Raw genomic sequence first — 20,780 nt, 5'->3', positions numbered from 1 at the left:
GTAAGTAGTGGTAAAGTTCTGTTTTGGCTTTACAAAGATTTTAGTTATTGCGATTGAAAGTTATCTTTGTGTGTGTATCACATAAACTTACTTATAAAACTTGACCGTTTCTTCTTCCCTAATGGTCGCCTGGATTTTTTTTGGCGATTATCCATATTCTACTGTAAATTTCCTACAGTTAGACTAAGGCCTCATCTCCCTTTCAGGTTTGGAGTTTAACCACGCTTCTCCAATGCGGGTCGGCGGTAGAATTTCATTGATTTTTTTTGTTTCAGTTGTTTTGACTTTTGCTCTTTGCTTATGTGATTATATTATTTATATAATGTATTATTATCATAATTTGTCTCAGCATAATAATCATGTCTTTTATATGTAAATATTTTGTTCAATCCACCCTTAAATCTATTATTTATATGGACATTTATATTATATATTATTTGAGTTCAAGTTGAAATTAATCGTATATGTATCAAAGTTGGAGGTTTATTTCTAGCTTATCTAATATCCCAAGGTAAGTTAAAACTCAGTTCCCCCTTTGGGTATTGGAATATTCTATACGCGGTCCTAAAAAAGTTAATTATATTTCAAACGAACGTTTGTATGTTGGTCGAAGGCCTTTCCTATTTTAGATAAGGATAATGAGCTTGCGGTTTAGTGTATGTGGTAGAATTTCTTCCGAAACAAGCTATAGTTACACCACCGTGCATTTTATTTATTGGATTACAGAGCCTAGTAAAAACAGGTTTTTGGAATAGTTGCTAATTATTATTGGCTGCGGATCGTCAAGAAAAAATCAAGTCAGGCCGTTTAAAAAGATGTAAGGTTTTTCTGTTCGGAAATTCTCAGAAATAACTCGAAATTCGGAAGTAAGGAGTGTTAAGCTGTATAATGTAGAATTACTCATAAAGCACTTGCTATTGGTCCTAAGCCTAACCTGATCTGATCTCTTATATCATGCCGGATTTCCATCCCATCGAATAATGTGTGTCATTATATTATTTTTGCAATAATTTATCCCGAGTAAAGTAAATAAGATATATAATGTAGTCTTTGAGACTACATTATATATCTTATTTACTTTAGACTCACTCATCATATATTCTACGTAAGAAGCGATACTTAGTATAGTTGTGTTCCCGTTTGAAGGTTGATTGAGTCAGTTTAACTACAGACATAACATTTATTTCCAAAAGTTGGTGCATTGGCGGTGTAAGGAATAGTTAAGATTTCTTGCGGCGCCAATTTCTTTGTGAATTGGTGACCAATCACCACCAGGTCGCCCATTTGCTTGAACTACCTATATAACAGCAACATTAACAGCCTGTAAATTTCTCACTGCTGGGCTAAGGTATCTCCCTTTGAGAAGGTTTGGAGCAGATTCCAGCAAGTTGGTCCGATGCGGGTTGGTGGAAACACATGTGGCAGAATTACATTGAAATTAGACACATGCAGGTTTCCTCACGATGTTTTCCTCCACCGCCCAGCACGATATGAATTATAAACACAAATTAAGCACATGAAAATTCAGTGGTTCTTGCCTGGGTTTGAACCCGGTTAAGATGCCTAACCAATATGGTTAACCACTGCCATCTCAGCTCATGGTATAAAAAACCAAAAAAATAACCCTCCTCCGAATTGAGGTCAAGACGTTATAATGAACATATTGCATGAATATGTTCATTATGATGATGAATGAGCCGAGATGGCCCAGTGGCTAGAACGCGTGCATCTTAACCGATGATTTCGGGTTCAAACCCAGGCAGGCACCACTGAATTTTCATGTGCTTAATTTGTGTTTATAATTCATCTCGTGCTCGGCGGTGAAGGAAAACATCGTGGGGAAACCTGCATGTGTCTAATTTCAACGAAATTCTGCCACATGTGTATTCCGCCAACCCGCATTGGAGCAGCGTGGTGGAATATGCTCCAAACCTTCTCCTCAAAGGGAGAGGAGGCCTTTATCCCAGCAGTGGGACATTTACGGGCTGCTAATGCTAATGCTAAAAAAAATGCATGAATATTAAACGGAGATAAAGAAAGCCCATAACATCCTAGAAAGTAATATTGAATGTGAATTTTGAAAGCGCTTATCTTGTATTTTCAATTCATGACATGCTAAGCAGTAAAGGAAAATGTTTATGTAGAGGAAGTTATTTAAGATATATTTAAGTACTGTAACAGTGTTTACTTAGGTGGCGTAAGTTCTTCTTAAGTAATAGGCTATTTGACTGGGTTTTAAAATCCATTCTATATTATTAAGGTTAAGGAACCCAATAAAAGTTGTTTTTTTTTTAATTCTAGTACATATTTGCTCAAAAATATCAAATTAAAAATTCCATATTTAAATAGCGCGCGAAAACGCAAGTTTGACAATATGGCGCTGCAATGGGGTCGTTGTTGTCACTTGCCTGTATTGTAATCTGTGGCACATATAAGCCACAATCAGTAGGCAAACGAGGTTAACAAGCAAGTGACATCATCGTAAACCCGACCAATCTCAGGAGCGTTTTGTGTCTCTTGACAAAAGTTTAAAAAAATGTTTTTTTATTTATTGATTTTTAAAGTAATTATTATTTTCAAATTTCGTTAATAAATAACCACTTTTAAAGTCATAATATATACTGATTGCAATAATTGACACTTTATTTTTTGCACTGTCAAATAGCCTTTTTTTGAAGTAATGAACGATGGCATTTGATGGAATCTGGAAATAATTTGTCATTTGTATTCGAATTAATGTTTTTGGGTCAAAATATACCAATCTCATTCTTCTAAATGCCGCCCTTAGGCGGATGCCATTGCCAATGCCAACCTTGACAACTAAGATGTCATGTTTCTTGTACCAGTATTTATAGTGACTCTTTCACATTTATGACGATTTTATTACTTCGAATAATACCGAAATAACCCAAAATTAAAAGCTAATTAAGTAAACTAATTTAAAATTGAACAATGCTAAATTAAGCAGCCGATTAAAGAAGGATTTGTTGAGGTTAAAGGCCATTATAATTGGCGACCACTACGTTGTCTCGCGTTGAATTTTGATCGGCGTTTTTAATGATTTTCCAAAATTCAATGTCACTTGCGCAATCTGACATTGTAGTTGTGTGAGTTCGCATTACAATTGAGTTCGCTATTGTTTGTCATATAACATAATATATATGCCATACTGACTCCGTGGTTTTGTTTGTTTGCTGATTTATTTTCTCATAAAGTTTTGATTGGTGTCAAGTTAAAAATGTAATTTGCTTAATACTATATTAAAGAAATTATATTACGTATAATTAAATATTGGCCACAATTTGCAGATTTAAAATTAAAGACACTAGAACAATTAAATTTTAAATCCACCTGTGACAGAAGGGCTCGTTCGTTTTTAGCCCAGGGGATCGGAATTGAGATTCAACGGGGAAATGCTGCTAGCATTCTTGCCACCATTCGACGCGGTCAAGATTTATACAGTAACTATTTTTAATTCATATTTGTATATATTTAAGCACTAAATGTTATTCATTTTTATGTTAATAAAGTTATTATTCAACTTTAATTGTAATAATAATGATTAAACTACAAATAAGCCTATTGGAAATAAATCGTCTTTAATTGGGATTTGCGATACTTATGAGCTGAGATTGGCTGTAATATACGGGTGATCTACTCTGCAGGAACCACACAGCGTTAATTGATTACGAAATATGTCGATATCTAGTCTCCAAACGATTATGAAGCGATTGCTACTTGAACGTTTTGAAACGTCAAATGTTTTATACGGCTTATAAAACAAAGCGTTACGTTTGCGAAACAATTGCTTACAATCTGGGGCATTGTTTTTCCTTTGAGGTTTTTATCGCAACTTTTATAAATTGTATCGAATACATTACTGGTTTGACTCGTAAGTAGTGGTAAAGTTCTGTTTTGGCTTTACAAAGATTTTAGTTATTGCGATTGAAAGTTATCTTTGTGTGTGTATCACATAAACTTACTTATAAAACTTGACCGTTTCTTCTTCCCTAATGGTCGCCTGGATTTTTTTTGGCGATTATCCATATTCTACTGTAAATTTCCTACAGTTAGACTAAGGCCTCATCTCCCTTTCAGGTTTGGAGTTTAACCACGCTTCTCCAATGCGGGTCGGCGGTAGAATTTCATTGATTTTTTTTGTTTCAGTTGTTTTGACTTTTGCTCTTTGCTTATGTGATTATATTATTTATATAATGTATTATTATCATAATTTGTCTCAGCATAATAATCATGTCTTTTATATGTAAATATTTTGTTCAATCCACCCTTAAATCTATTATTTATATGGACATTTATATTATATATTATTTGAGTTCAAGTTGAAATTAATCGTATATGTATCAAAGTTGGAGGTTTATTTCTAGCTTATCTAATATCCCAAGGTAAGTTAAAACTCAGTTCCCCCTTTGGGTATTGGAATATTCTATACGCGGTCCTAAAAAAGTTAATTATATTTCAAACGAACGTTTGTATGTTGGTCGAAGGCCTTTCCTATTTTAGATAAGGATAATGAGCTTGCGGTTTAGTGTATGTGGTAGAATTTCTTCCGAAACAAGCTATAGTTACACCACCGTGCATTTTATTTATTGGATTACAGAGCCTAGTAAAAACAGGTTTTTGGAATAGTTGCTAATTATTATTGGCTGCGGATCGTCAAGAAAAAATCAAGTCAGGCCGTTTAAAAAGATGTAAGGTTTTTCTGTTCGGAAATTCTCAGAAATAACTCGAAATTCGGAAGTAAGGAGTGTTAAGCTGTATAATGTAGAATTACTCATAAAGCACTTGCTATTGGTCCTAAGCCTAACCTGATCTGATCTCTTATATCATGCCGGATTTCCATCCCATCGAATAATGTGTGTCATTATATTATTTTTGCAATAATTTATCCCGAGTAAAGTAAATAAGATATATAATGTAGTCTTTGAGACTACATTATATATCTTATTTACTTTAGACTCACTCATCATATATTCTACGTAAGAAGCGATACTTAGTATAGTTGTGTTCCCGTTTGAAGGTTGATTGAGTCAGTTTAACTACAGACATAACATTTATTTCCAAAAGTTGGTGCATTGGCGGTGTAAGGAATAGTTAAGATTTCTTGCGGCGCCAATTTCTTTGTGAATTGGTGACCAATCACCACCAGGTCGCCCATTTGCTTGAACTACCTATATAACAGCAACATTAACAGCCTGTAAATTTCTCACTGCTGGGCTAAGGTATCTCCCTTTGAGAAGGTTTGGAGCAGATTCCAGCAAGTTGGTCCGATGCGGGTTGGTGGAAACACATGTGGCAGAATTACATTGAAATTAGACACATGCAGGTTTCCTCACGATGTTTTCCTCCACCGCCCAGCACGATATGAATTATAAACACAAATTAAGCACATGAAAATTCAGTGGTTCTTGCCTGGGTTTGAACCCGGTTAAGATGCCTAACCAATATGGTTAACCACTGCCATCTCAGCTCATGGTATAAAAAACCAAAAAAATAACCCTCCTCCGAATTGAGGTCAAGACGTTATAATGAACATATTGCATGAATATGTTCATTATGATGATGAATGAGCCGAGATGGCCCAGTGGCTAGAACGCGTGCATCTTAACCGATGATTTCGGGTTCAAACCCAGGCAGGCACCACTGAATTTTCATGTGCTTAATTTGTGTTTATAATTCATCTCGTGCTCGGCGGTGAAGGAAAACATCGTGGGGAAACCTGCATGTGTCTAATTTCAACGAAATTCTGCCACATGTGTATTCCGCCAACCCGCATTGGAGCAGCGTGGTGGAATATGCTCCAAACCTTCTCCTCAAAGGGAGAGGAGGCCTTTATCCCAGCAGTGGGACATTTACGGGCTGCTAATGCTAATGCTAAAAAAAATGCATGAATATTAAACGGAGATAAAGAAAGCCCATAACATCCTAGAAAGTAATATTGAATGTGAATTTTGAAAGCGCTTATCTTGTATTTTCAATTCATGACATGCTAAGCAGTAAAGGAAAATGTTTATGTAGAGGAAGTTATTTAAGATATATTTAAGTACTGTAACAGTGTTTACTTAGGTGGCGTAAGTTCTTCTTAAGTAATAGGCTATTTGACTGGGTTTTAAAATCCATTCTATATTATTAAGGTTAAGGAACCCAATAAAAGTTGTTTTTTTTTTAATTCTAGTACATATTTGCTCAAAAATATCAAATTAAAAATTCCATATTTAAATAGCGCGCGAAAACGCAAGTTTGACAATATGGCGCTGCAATGGGGTCGTTGTTGTCACTTGCCTGTATTGTAATCTGTGGCACATATAAGCCACAATCAGTAGGCAAACGAGGTTAACAAGCAAGTGACATCATCGTAAACCCGACCAATCTCAGGAGCGTTTTGTGTCTCTTGACAAAAGTTTAAAAAAATGTTTTTTTATTTATTGATTTTTAAAGTAATTATTATTTTCAAATTTCGTTAATAAATAACCACTTTTAAAGTCATAATATATACTGATTGCAATAATTGACACTTTATTTTTTGCACTGTCAAATAGCCTTTTTTTGAAGTAATGAACGATGGCATTTGATGGAATCTGGAAATAATTTGTCATTTGTATTCGAATTAATGTTTTTGGGTCAAAATATACCAATCTCATTCTTCTAAATAAATAAAAATACAAGTATGTATATGATGTATGCTCTCCTAAACTATTCACACGCGTGTTTTATTTAAAGGATAAAATATGTACGTTTGTTTTTCAATATATGTAGAAGTTTATACAACCCGCGCGATGCTGGACAGGTTTATGAAATTCTGCAGTTTGAACTTGCCACTTCACAAATTTAAATTTGTTATTATTCATAACATCATCAGTAAAGTCCATTACTCTGTATCAGAATATATCTTTGATTGTTGTATCTCTTCTAGATATTAATCAGCTGTATGTCATTGCTATAATATTTTTTTTACTATTTTGTTTTCTAAAAGAAAAACAATATTGAATGAAAATTATTTGCAGACAAAATATACAGCAATTAAATAAGAAATAATTGATACTAATGTTTGACGTTTTAGAAGTATGTACAAAACTCTATTTCAATACATATTCGTTATAAACATAACTGTTGAATAGATCTTCAGATATAAATGTAACTTGTTAGGAAACGAAAGAATTTCGCTCATAAAATATTCTATACAAGATGTCTATTAATTCCTATCACGAGACGAATCAAGTTTTATTGATCGAGAAAACGTTTTCAACAAATTGGAAACCTGTCTTATACGATTGTATTTATAATAAAGGCTTTCAATAAATAATCAAAAGGCAACAAAGACCTCTTTACTTATAATACTTTATAAATAAATTTAAATTTAATAATAACTATGAACATTTTTAGACTAAATAATATACGAAATATTCAGACGGATCTTAATTATAATGTTATGTAGAAATTTAATTAAATATTTTTTTTTCATATTTCGTAATAATTATATGACGTAAATTTAAATTGAATTTATTTAACTCAACGAAAAGATTTCTATCTTAAAAAATCTATTTAAGTCGTTTTTGTTACGGTTTATTTTATTTAAATACGTTAACTAGACAAATATATTGACAATTTTGTTGATTTCCATCGGCATTTACGATAGGTGTTAGGAATAAAAAAGCTTATGTCCATTTGCTTCTAAGGAAGGATAAGTCCTATTCCTTGTCTTATTATTGTTATTACATTTATTAATCACAGTTATAAGATTGTAAAAGATTCATCGAAATTTGATTTGACGCGTTTTAACACATTGATGGATAAATTGTAATATTTTTATATGAATGTTAAGATTTTATTTAAAGCAATGCCACACCTGTGCCTTTATCTGCATACCTACATCACTCTACATGTTAAGGGTTCCCTCCAACACTCACCAGCTCTATAAAGTCACATCAGAGATGTTTATGTAACATAAGTTACAGTATCTAAGTATCGAATTGAAAAATAAAAACTCAATCTTCAAGTCATGTTCATTAATAGTGTATTACCGTTAATTGAAAATATACAATAAAATGTTCAACAATGGGATTGCACAAAGCAATGGACGCCGAACTCCGAGATAAATTAGACTTGAATACAATTTGGTAATAGTTTTTGCACCGGCTTAGACACGTCTCGGCAACCGTTGAACCTAAATGGGCAAGGTTTTCTCGTCAATATGTCAGCTTTTACGTATTTTATTATATAACATATATTAAGTATAAGTATTAGTGGGTATATATTTGTAGAGTCTCTCCCATATTGGGTTGTCTGGTAGATATGGCTAGCCATTAGTCCGCCATTTGTACAATACGTGATTTTTTTTTTAGTCCTAAGATTTCTGTGTATTATTTGAATGTTGTACAAAAAATATATGTTAACATTTACATTTTGAAGTTCAGGATGTATTTAAGTTTGGATGTTCCGTAATTTAGGTAACTTTTCCTAAGGTGTTTATATTTTAAATACTTATTCAAATGTGCTCTAAGATTATAACTAATATGGATTGCAAAGCTGGTCTTACTCAACTGTTGAGGTGAAGTTTTTGGCTTAAATATATAATGCTGTCTATTGAAAGAGTGCCTCTTCACGGATGAACGGCCGCAATAACTCTACAATCAAAATATATTCCGAATGTAATTTGATTTTTAATGATACATTTTACATTCCATCGATAGTCTTTTATTGTAAGTACAAAACGCTTGACGCGGTGTGAAATTATCAATTTATTTATTCGCAGATCATATTCACGGGTCACATTCTAGTGCTACTAAGTGAGCCTAAGGCTTAACCCGCGTGAAATTTATATTTTTTTATCTAAAACCCATAAACTGTCACCCACATTAGCCTTTGTCTTTCCTCGGCACTTAAACTATCTTCATAACTCACCTAAATCGATTCAACAGTTTAAGCACGAAGAGGTAACAGAGTTACTTTCGCAATTTTAATATTAGTACAGATTTGATTTTCAAAATGATTAAGCATCATTGTACTTTCTTAAATTAAATATAAAGCGACGCTTAGTTCGGAATATACTTTACAGTACCTATTGTACTGACAATAAACTTAGTAAGAAAACTTTTATTTATTGATTTATGAAACAAAAATTGCAAAGGGCAGCTATTTATAATATAATATATAGCTATGTACGCGCGAGTGATAAGTGGACTGTATATGTATATAGTATGAGTAAACTCAAAAAGTCAAACTCAAATTCCTCTATTTAATATAGAAGCATTACACTTACTTATTGATAGTCAAATTAAACACTACTACCGGTTCGGAAAAGAAAATACCCTCATCTGAGAAGAGCTGGCGAAAGAAACTCAGCTGGCCTTTTTTTTGACAATTTTATTATTTACATATATTTAATATGAATGACAATAGCCAGGCGGTGATCGTTTTATCCCCAGGGTGTGGTATCAATCATAAACTCACTCATTGTATAACCTTTCGCACACAAGCATACCTTAACATTTTTTTTTAAATTTGGCAACAGAGACATTTTGTACGCGTTCTGGGATCATGTTGTAGTATACACAAGGGGTAACAAGTTTGTGTTTGTTTCTTGTACCAATGCTATGAGTATCACATTTTCTCATAAAATCATTAATATTTTTCCGTACATACATAACATTACAGAATATACAGGGTTATTGGTAATTCGACGTATTCCCGTTAGGAGGTGATAGGGGTGATTATTTGCGATAATTTTAACCCCCATATGCATAATGCAAAAGTGAACCATTTTTGAGTTATCACGTTTTTTAGATTTTTTCAAAATAAGTCAAAAATACAATTTCAAAAATTTCTTTTAAAAGAAGTATCATTTAAAATCTATTTTTTCTTCTGATTTATAAAAACGAATAAACACTGGTTATTTGCCAATATTAAAACAATAATTATCGGTCCAAATTTAAAAGTGCGAGACGGAAAAAGATATTATTTCAGTTTAATTTAGTATTATATTTTAATTTAGTACTATAAGTTGTAGTCGAATCGAAATCAAGGAATACTCCATACTTTTTGTCATCTGTATAATTTCATATTGGTAATTATGCTTTAGTAACTTATTAGTGGGCAAAGTCAGAAATATCTGCGTAATAAATACTTGTTATATTTACGTTTACATTAATCTATGAACGTACATTCACTTATTTCGATATTTATGTAAGATTAAATTCTATGAATTTTCCGTATGATTCATAAAATTAAATGGATTTCAACGGACGCCAGAGCGGTTCATTTCGTAATATTGCATAAAACCTGCGTCCGTGACATCCTTTAAGGGATCTAGTATATCTGAATAGTTTTTAGACTATACACGGTTAACTAATAAAATCTTTATCCCATCAAAATGTATTCTAATGAAAGACACTTTTTTTGTTTTAAATCCAAACGTTCACGATATTGAAAAAAATGTCGCAATTAGAAACTTTTTTCATAAGTTACGGTGTTTTCGGGTTTCACACTTGATTGAAGGGAAATCTTTTTGGACTATTTTGATGTTTTTTTACGTTTCTATCACATTTAATTAATTTTTAAAATGCACAGATCTCCCTTATACTTATCTTATATTTACAATAGTACGAACTTTGTTTATTTTGCTAAAAAAGAGTATAATAATAAAAATAATTGTCGAATTTATGAAAAAAAAAATTAGATCGTAAAGCAATATCTGATGCGATGCGAGTCGTTTAATACAACTGAATTGAGAAGTTCATTCTTTTTTTTAAATCGTTTAAAAATGAAATAACTATACAAAGATTTTACATATCGTAACATAAGATTTATGAAAATAATAATGTCATTATCGATCCGATAATCGAATCAAGTCTAAACTAATCGTAAGTTTATTCTCGATCATGATGATTTTAAATGTCCTGCACATTTCGTAACTAAGTATTTGATGGTCTGAACATTCAAGTGACCTGAATACCTAGGCGATGTTAAGGCTAAGCGTTTCCTGTTTACAGATTGGTTTTATAATTGCACATCCCCACTGGAATTACGAAAGCGACGTTAAGTACATAATAATTATGGTTAATATTATGATTCAGGTTGATTATGGATAAATTTATCGTTAATGGTTTACGTTTATGGTATTTTTTGTCTGTCGGCAATTATTAACTGGTAGCGTTTGTAAATAATGTTGAGCCAATTATTATAAATTCTTGGGTGTCCTGGAAGAGACTGAGAGAGAGATTAGATAGAAGAACTACTCTCTTCCTAAAAAAAAATCTTTGAACTGATTTACCTTGCTACTTTAATGAAGGTTAGGTATTTTAGGGGGTAGGATATCTTAGCATTTTCTCCGATTTGTGCAGTCTTTTTCAGAATGTTTATGATGACAAGCATTCACGAGATTTATTATAAATACAATTCAAGTAAGAAAACTCATTGATGCTTGTCCAATTTCAGTCTATAAATGCCGATAAACATCGACATTTTCGATCTCCGTCTTACTTCTAGGAAACACTAAAGGAATTAGTTATGTGTTCTATAATATATATTGTATTCTCCATCCTCTGCGTCATATTGAAAGGTGATAACTCACCGCCCGATAAATAAGATTATAAGAATAATTATTTCTTTTACCTTGTTAGTTGTCTCAGTCTAGAAGCAGCTTGCAGCGATGCGTAGCCATATCTGGAATATTTGGCGATCTCTTCCGAAGGTGCGTTGAAAGCCGCCACGTAGCGTGCCGGATCTTTCTCGTTCAACATTAATCCTTAAAAAAAATCTAGTATCAATACTTGGCAAATTATAAGATATATAAAATTTTTGGCCCGAGCCGATTTGGCCCAGTCGTTAGAACGCGTGCATCTTAACCGATGATTTCGGTTTCAAACCAAGGCAGGCACCACTGAATTTTCATGTGGTTAATTTGTGTGTATAATTCATCTCGTGCTCGGCGGTGAAGGAAAACATCGTGAGGAAACCTGCATGTGTCTAATTTCAACGAAATTCTGCCACATGTGTATTCCGTCAACCCGCATTGGAGCAGTGTGGTGGAATATGCTCCAAACCTTCTCCTCAAAGGGAGAGGAGGCCTTTAGTCCAGCAGTGGGAAAATTTACAGGCTGCTAATGCTAATAAAATGTTTACTTATTTAATGCAATAAGCTGATCTAACACAAAATTAAGTACGTATTTAGTTGTTACCTAGAGATTAAAGTATTTTACAAACTTACCCATTGAATATAATTTTGGCTCGAATACACCATACAATTCATGCATCATCTGTAATCCGTAATCAGCCGCTTCCAACACATCCTTTGTACTTTCATTGGAACTATTATTCGGGGTATTTTCATCATAAGCTTCTTCGTAGTCCGTATCATCATCTAAATCAACATCGTCATCGTCATCATCATCTGCGAAAGGTTCATTTGGCGAAGAAACCGCCATCACGTTTTCATCAGGGATTTTGACATCAGAATCAGTAAATGTTTCGTTTCCTCTCGTCAAGTTATCCTTATCACAGTACTTTACAATTATCGTCGAAATATTTTTAGTTTCACTATATGAATGGTTTTTGTTTTGATTCCGTTCAATGATAGTGATGCTGTGAAGATCTTTTGTCATTGAAGAATTGAGAGAAGGCATTATATTCTTTAAAACGTCTAGAATACTATGCGCAGAAGAGTTGTTGATACTAGTGTTATTGGGTTCTATTGTTAGTATTTCCACATAATTAACTTTATTGGAATTATTGTTGATTCTTGTTGGTTTTGTAGTAGTAACTTTCGTAATCTCTGTCTTGTGCTTATCGTCTTTCGAATTTGGTGAATTGAAATTATTAACATCTGCTTTGTTCTCAATACCACTTTTTATTTGATTTACTTTTTTATTTCCTACTTCCGCTTCGGTAATCTCATTATTATTTTTTGGTACATTAAGTATAATTGCTTCATTCATTTTATTATCTTCAGAGATAGTTAGATTTGCTTTAATTCTTCGTATCGATGCAATAATGTCGTTTACTAGTTCATCTTGTATAGATTTCGTGATATTTTGATTAGCGGAAATGAAATTGTTAGTTGAATTTAAATATAAATTCGTTCTATTATTTTTCCAATAACTCACATTATCCGAGCTTTTATTTTTAATGTTGAATATATCTTCTATAATTTTTGTGAATGGACAGTTGTGTGTGGTGTTTTCAACCCTTGAGTTTGGAGTGGACGATCCGTAGGTAACGATAAATAATGTTATAACAATGAAAATATATCTGAAATTAATAAAACACGTAAATAAAATAGTTCGTTTAATTTAATCCATTGAAGTTAAAATAGCAATCGTGCCTTTAAATAAAATGCATTGATCATAATTTATATATTTCATTCGATTTGATTGAATCTTTTATATTGACTTTATTTGACACAAGAACCAGTTTTAAGAATAGTCTAAATCAAGTCTAGCGTTTATAACATAAATCAATTGTTATCATATTCTACTAAACATTAAAATATTCGCATATAAATCAGAATATGACAATGTATCGTGTTAATAAGCAGGGCGTCAAATTCAAATGAATGCAATATTTAAAAAGTTAATTTAAATTTTCTCTTAATGTTTACATAACTAAGAAACGAGTTATCTAAAAATATTAAATGTATAAAGTGCACTGACCTGAATATTTCCATATTCCTAATAAGATAGAGTCTACAACATAATACCACTTAGCTTATCTGCATATAATATATAAGCTGTTTACATAAAATTCTTCGTCAATTTATGTAAGATTTAACGCGAGTTACTAACTTTAAACTACACTTTTGCAATAGCATCCGCAAGAGAACTGATCATCAAAGCCGAAGTCACTGATCCCAAAAATTTTTGGAACTGGTTTTAAATTTCGAACGTAACTGTTCCTGGGTGTTTTATACCGTCGATTGGGTTATTTATATGTTGAGATAAGTTCCCGATGTGACGTTGTATGGGGCGGGCGGATGAGTTAGGACTAGTTACGTAACCTCGGGATTGAATTGTACAGTTATGAGACCTTGCTCCGAACGATGATCTCGCTTGCTTGCTTGTTTTGCAGCGAAATGAGCTTTCTTGGCTGTCTTACAGACGGTAGTTTCTTCGGGGGAGAGTTTGACGCGAACACCTAACTATGTACTTCGAACCCAAACGAAAAAAAAAGTAGAATAAAATACCTTCCTAATTTAAAGTTGTATTAATTATTTTATTTCGTTTATTATATCATGTCTTTATGAGTATTTTACAGTTACACGTATCTTTTCAGAATTAATTCGTTTATTTGGTAAAATATTTACGAATTTAACATTTTTTTTTTTTCATTTACAACTTTTTTTTTTTAAAGTAAAATGACCTGTATATGAAATGCAAATATTAGTTTTACGTCATTAGAAGAAAAGTAATGTATTTGAACAATTTTTATATTATAAATTCGACACGCTACGGTGTGATACAAAGCCATTCGCCACAGGCTCAATTATAAGATGTCCATTCTCGGAGCGGACGTAAGCGATTCGATCCTCGGTTAAAGACCTTCTACTAAACGACAAAAACATACAATCACAATAATTATTATTGTTTTTTTTCGTTATTCTCGTTTTGCGGTTGAAATGTTTGGAAATAAAAAGCAAATGGGAGTCAATGTTTTTATATTATACTAAATGAGCGTGCTATATCGCAATTTCTTTCGAGAAAGATAATAATATGATTATTGATATTCCCATGTAATATCAGAATTTTGACTATATATACTTAGTGGCAGGGCTTTGTGATCCGGTGTAAAGGTTGAGTGGGCCAATGTAGCTACATACACATCTTAGTTCCCAAGGCTGGTGGCGTGATTGGCGATGTAAGGAATGCTTAAAATTTCTTGCAGCGTTAATGTCTTGAGCGGTTTTGACCACATACCAACAGGTGCTCATTTGACCGTCCACCTAACGATATTATAAAAAAAAAAAAATCATGTGATGTTTAACAAATCAGAATGAAACTATAAATATTTTCCGTAACAATTAATATATATGCAATGAACTAAGTTCCGATAAGAAGATTGTTCGACGTCGACACCGATGAGGACCGGAACGATAGCAGGCAGGAATGGCAGCCTAACAGGTATCTCTATCAATCTGGTTTGAATATCATTATTACCCGCGGGTGATTCTGTCATAATAATTAGTATGTTATTAAGATGTCACTAGAAAATTAGTTACGTCGTGGGATACCCGGTTCGAATGACGGACAAAATGAAATAAATTAACAATTTATGAGACTAATTTAATGACAAGAAATAAAATTCTAATAAAAAATCCGGTGTGAATTTAAAAAATAATAGCATACTTAAATAATATTAAAAAAAAACTGTATATGATACAGAGAAAAAGAGAGGGGAAGGTTGTGTGGAGGACGTAACCCTTTTTGCTTAAGAGACGCTTTCTAACAGTTCACTCTACTGTAAGTTGTGCCGACCAATGTTTCAAAATGTTAAGGTTGTCGTCAAGATAGTCCGATGTAACAAATCTTCATAACGTAATTTAAAATCAAACTTTATTAAAGTAGGCTTTTACAAGCACTTTTGAATCGTCACTTAACAAACTATATTAAGTAAAGCTACCACCAGTATTACATTATCATGTGTATAGATTTACAATCATTTATTAGATATGTTTCACAAATGGTGTTATTGTTGTAAATATTCGCCCAAAATGTCGAATACAAATACTGACTACTATTTAGTAGATACTTTATTATGTTCGGTTCTAATAATCCCAAAATGTAAGTCCGCAAAACTTCTGTTTTGCGGACTTACATTTTACGGCGTAAGGTGTGAGAGATGTGGGTCACGACTCACGACCCACGATCTTCGTCCTCAGATTTGGACAGTTGATAAGTTACAATACATAAAGTTGTATACTAGATATCTTTAAAACTTACAAACAAGCCATGCCAGTAAGATAGTCAGTTATAGATAAAGATTGTTTTCTATTTCTATTAAGATTCACAGACAATGAAAACATAAAAATCGCTTACAGAAAGTTCTACAACCAAGTAAAGGAAAAAGTAAATAAATATTATGAAGATCGAATCATAATAATTTCATATAATGCATCCAGATGTGGTATTTATTTTATATACATATTTGTGATGTATTAACAAATACATTCATTTTTTTTTTCGCTGGAAAAAATGCATTTACGCATGTCTTATATATACCCCCTGTATGTGGGACACATCTGCCCAAAATGGACAAGAATACCGACCAAAAAAACTAGTGATACTCCGACCATCACACATCAAGTCCGGTAAGCACTTGCGTCAACCTGCACGTGCCACCTTTTCTCGCTACCCAGCGACTCAAATTCTCCTCCCATGTGCGAATTAGGGCTCGTTGGGCTAGAGTCCTCATTTTCCTCACCTTTTCGAACCCGCTTCGGGCCCAGAAGAACAAAGTGTTGCCCGAAGCTCCTTAATAAATACCTGCTTTGTAAACTCAAGATATTTAAAAAATCATTATAAGTGGGGATTTAAAATAAAACTTAAGTTACTTTATAAATTATTTTAAGGTTTTTATTTCTGGTGATTAAAAAAATATTAAGATAAACTCTTTGTACTGTGGTTAATGGTGCTTAGCCATTTATTATTAACAGCGTCAGTAGTCAAGCGAATTATAAGGCTTATTGACAGGCTATCTAACACAAGCCACATAGACTAGCGTGTCAATGCGGTCAGCCAAAAGCCGTCTCGAAACAGCCGGCGTGACAAATACAACTTGCGAAGGATACACATCCTCTATAGACTTAAAGTTCAGATTATGTTTGTGAATTTGTTAGATATAAGAATATTTTTATAAAACTTATAACCACTGACAGTTTTGAATTGAATCAAGGTTTTTTTAATGATGTTGATATGTATCATATTACATTTATTTCGGCTATCACGTTGGTCTAGTTAGATATAAGGTCGTTGAGCCTGCAGTCGGGCGTGTCAACCCCAGGTCGGGTCGAAGTTTTTATTGGATTTTTAAATCGAATAATTCTCAGTAACAACCCAGAATCTGGAGTGTGTTCACTCCCATGTCTCTGGAAGCAGTTAAAGTTGTTGATTATGCACCTGAAGTCTTTCCGATCGTGATGAATTTGCAGTCCTATCGGATTATGAGAGTGAGGGTATAGAGAGTGCACCTGTGTTTCGCAATTAACGTTTAAGATATTATTTTTTTATTTTATAATATTGGTAGTTAGGTAATGATGAACTGGTAAGAAATTTTAACCATTTCTTATACCTCCAAAGCGCCACTAACTTTGGAAACTAAAATGTTATGTTCCTTGTACCAGTGGTACACTGGCTCACTCACCCTTCAAAGCTCAAACCGGAACACAATAATACTAAGTATTGTTGTTTGATATCTGATCAGTCGGATGTACCTAACCAGATGTGCTTCGACAAAGCTCTACCACCAATTTTTTGCTTAAAATTAATAAATAAATATTGTTACCCTAATGTCGTGTAGTTAACAAACAAACGCATTAGCTATGTATAATATTTTTTTGTATCGAGATATTATTTACAAATTTTGAAAACCTTTTTATCGAGGTTGTATTTAAATTGTAGTCGTAAAGAATTCATCGTTATTTGAATTCTAAAACGTTTAATGATCATTTCACGCTTCAACACTCAATCGGAATAATGATTTGTTTTATTGAGGGTCAATGTTGGCAATTGAAGCCTTAATCGCTTAACGGTATAACTATGAGCGTAGACTTAGTCCTGTGTTTTAGTCTAAAGTAATGCTCGCTGAAACAACATTTTAGTTAAATTTTTTTTTATTTGAATTCTTATGATTTAAACAAATGTTATAATATTAATTTGATTAAACGCGTCATATTATAAAAAAATAGAGGTTTCGTTCGGTTTCGGTTTCGCATGTTAAATATTAAATAAAGGACACACTCATATGTATAAACAATGATTGAGAATTATTAGGATGACAAGATATTATATTGATATTTCAATGAATAAAAAAATAATTGTTTAAACAAAGAGAGGGCAATGTCGATAGCAGCATAACTCTTTCCAATCAAATCCAATGTATTTTGACTTTACTTTTTGTACCAGATTTACAATGCTGTTTTTCACAATTAGTGTCCTGTGATGGAACTCGAGCCTAAATCCTGTCGTTTTTTTTTCTATAAAGTATTATTTTAATGAATAATAAGACTTATTTATTAATTTAGTTTCAGTATAACTTTGTTCTAAATAAAATATAAACCTATGGGTTCTAAATTGTAGTGAAAACAGAAAAGCTAATTTTTTTAATTAGGGGAGCGTTAAGAGTTCCATAAATATTTTTGAATGGATCGTCAGTTCGATCGGTTCCAAGTTTTGTATACTTGAATCATATTCTGACAGAAGACCGAAAGGACGCTCTCTCAGAGAGGGCGAACATGATAGCGCTCAGATGCCGACTGCTCTGAGGACGTAAGAGTAACCTTTTCTCGCTGGTTCTTTTACACCTATCAGTTATGGATAAAGCTTACCAAGCAAAGCTACAATGCGATCAATGACATCGTCGCTATCCTCAAAACAAGAACGGCTTTATTTTGGCAAAGACCGAAACGCAATAGACTTTCAATTTTGACTGCTATAGTTCATGTTCTTAGTTATCCATTCGCAATTTTTAATGTTTTACATTTATTTTGATTTTATTTGTTGTCTTAATTTTTGATGTCTGTACATTTTTTAGGTTTGATTAATTGCCTGAAATAAAAGTTATTATTGTTTTTCGTCTAAATCTCAACGAAAATAAAAATAGGATGGTAATTAAATTATCAATAATAATTAGGTTAAAAATTCAATGTTAATAAAGAGTAATAACTACCTACATAATATTGACACAAATATTTGAGGCCTTTGATGTCATAATACTTACTACTGATACTTATTGTACATGCATTGGTGCGTGTGCGCCTATAACGCTTTAAATAAGGCTAGGGTCGTATTGCGTGTTTAATTGTTGATCCAAATCACGTAACGCACGCAATGGACCTTCAAATAATCATAACACGTTATTAAAATACAACTTTATTGACAATAATTCGTCTCATCGGTTCGTGAAATGACAATAAAACATGCTTAAGCTATATCTATAAGCTATAGCTCTCAAATCATTATATTTATAGATAGATAGATAAGGGGTTAGGTATTGAGTAGATCATTAGGCTCCATCGCTGATTAACGAATAATTTGACAATTATGTATATAATTTAAACTATTAACGGACGTTGAAAGGATCTCAATGTTTAAGTCATTTTTATGTGCTACTTATCTTTTTTTGTTACATTTTATTGTGTGTAAGCAAAATAGAGTTTTACCTCTTCCTCTGGTTGTATTAAATAGCAATTTATTATTTTTTTTTTTTAAAGAAACTCTGTTTTTACAATGTCGACGGTGTTTTTTTTTGAACAAAAATCTATTTCAAAATAAATGTTTTCTTAATATTTAAAAATGTAACATTAAAACGGCAGTGTAAAATAATAATAGTGGCTTAATATAAATAAATAAAAGTTAACTTATAAAATTATTTATTAATTTTATGTCATACAATATTCGAGCATTTCGACTAAATCTAAGATTAATACAAAAATATATTTTTATGAACAATAAAACTCTGTCTTCCGAGATCACACCTTAGCTTCGATTATTTCTTCTTATCACAATCATTATCTGAAACAAATAAACGTTTAAGGTTTAATGCCTCCATTTTTTTAAAAATTATGTGTATAAAATGTCTAAAGCCGAAAGTTTGAGGCGTTGAGTTTATTAACGACTTCACCGCACAAATGGAAGTCTGCTAATCTTTTGTAGTTTGAGACATTTAAAAAAAGTCCTTATTAATTTATTAATAATATTATTAATATTAATATATTCGTAAATTGACTATTTTTAGATTGTTTTTCAATTTGACGAATTTGACTTTTGGTTAGGTAGACCCTATGAACTCCCTTCTCGGATCGCACTTGCCTGATGTATCTGATGGTAAGAAGCCACCATCGCTATATTTATTGCTGATTTCTGTTTGGAGGAAGAATATGAGTACCTAATAATATCATTCTATCCAGACGCGCTTGCAAAAAACCCTTCATATTAAGTAAAAGTCATAAAAGTTTGAGCGAGAAAAAGTATTTTCAAGATTCATTTAGACAAAAAAAGTTATAATTTACAATTAAAATAACAAATGACATATACTGACCTCTAGTTATTTATTTCAAAACTGTTTGCATATTTCAATTCCAGATTAAAGCGCCATCTCTTACTACTGCTTAGAACTACAACGTGCCATAATATTAAATCAAAATAGTTCCACTCACTTCACACAAGATGTCGCTAGTGCTTCCGCCGGTCCCCAGTCTTTTGCTGCTTGAGGTCATTGATCGCCGTCACGCTGCCGAACAGCACTTTCGCCGTCACTTGCTGCAAATTCATACAAGTATAGTTATATCGTATGTGTACATATGATGATGAATATTTGCGCTGTCTGTAACATCGACGATTTCATTACTTGACTAAGGCGCATCAAACACGGGTTGCAGTTACCATTAAATGAGTATAACCTATATCACCTAGAGATTAAAGGCGTTATTTAATTGTGATTGACACGCTAAATTGTTTGTAAGACATATCTTGATTATCGTTGTACATTACACGGAAATATGACTTTATTTATACGGTAATATATATATTTTTTATTAGGAGTTGGTGTAATACAGC

At 32.5% G+C, this 20,780-nt stretch overlaps 2 protein-coding genes across 4 annotated transcripts in view; both read right to left on the bottom strand.

The window, feature by feature from the left end:
- Positions 1–12,486, bottom strand: part of LOC125066052 (chorion peroxidase-like) — a 51,707-nt gene extending 39,221 nt beyond the window's left edge. For both annotated transcript variants that reach the window (XM_047673946.1, XM_047673947.1), the window contains exons 1-2: positions 12,224–12,486; positions 11,629–11,761 (exon numbers count right to left, since the gene is read on the bottom strand). In XM_047673946.1, the coding sequence (XP_047529902.1) occupies positions 11,629–11,761; positions 12,224–12,440 (350 nt within the window). In that variant the 5' untranslated portion in view covers positions 12,441–12,486. The remainder of the gene's footprint in view (positions 1–11,628; positions 11,762–12,223) is intronic.
- A 7,091-nt stretch (positions 12,487–19,577) lies between these two features.
- The window catches only part of LOC125065831, a 59,705-nt gene continuing 58,502 nt past the window's right edge, over positions 19,578–20,780 (bottom strand). For both annotated transcript variants that reach the window (XM_047673676.1, XM_047673675.1), the window contains exons 3-4: positions 20,381–20,483; positions 19,578–19,736 (exon numbers count right to left, since the gene is read on the bottom strand). In XM_047673676.1, coding sequence (XP_047529632.1) covers positions 20,397–20,483 — 87 coding nt within the window. In that variant the 3' untranslated portion in view covers positions 19,578–19,736; positions 20,381–20,396. The remainder of the gene's footprint in view (positions 19,737–20,380; positions 20,484–20,780) is intronic.

Source organism: Vanessa atalanta, chromosome 8 (assembly GCF_905147765.1).
Source record: "Vanessa atalanta chromosome 8, ilVanAtal1.2, whole genome shotgun sequence".
Taxonomy (NCBI): domain Eukaryota; kingdom Metazoa; phylum Arthropoda; class Insecta; order Lepidoptera; family Nymphalidae; genus Vanessa; species Vanessa atalanta.
Note: the sequence above shows the minus strand (reverse complement) of the source record. Positions and strands in the feature narration are given on the sequence as shown.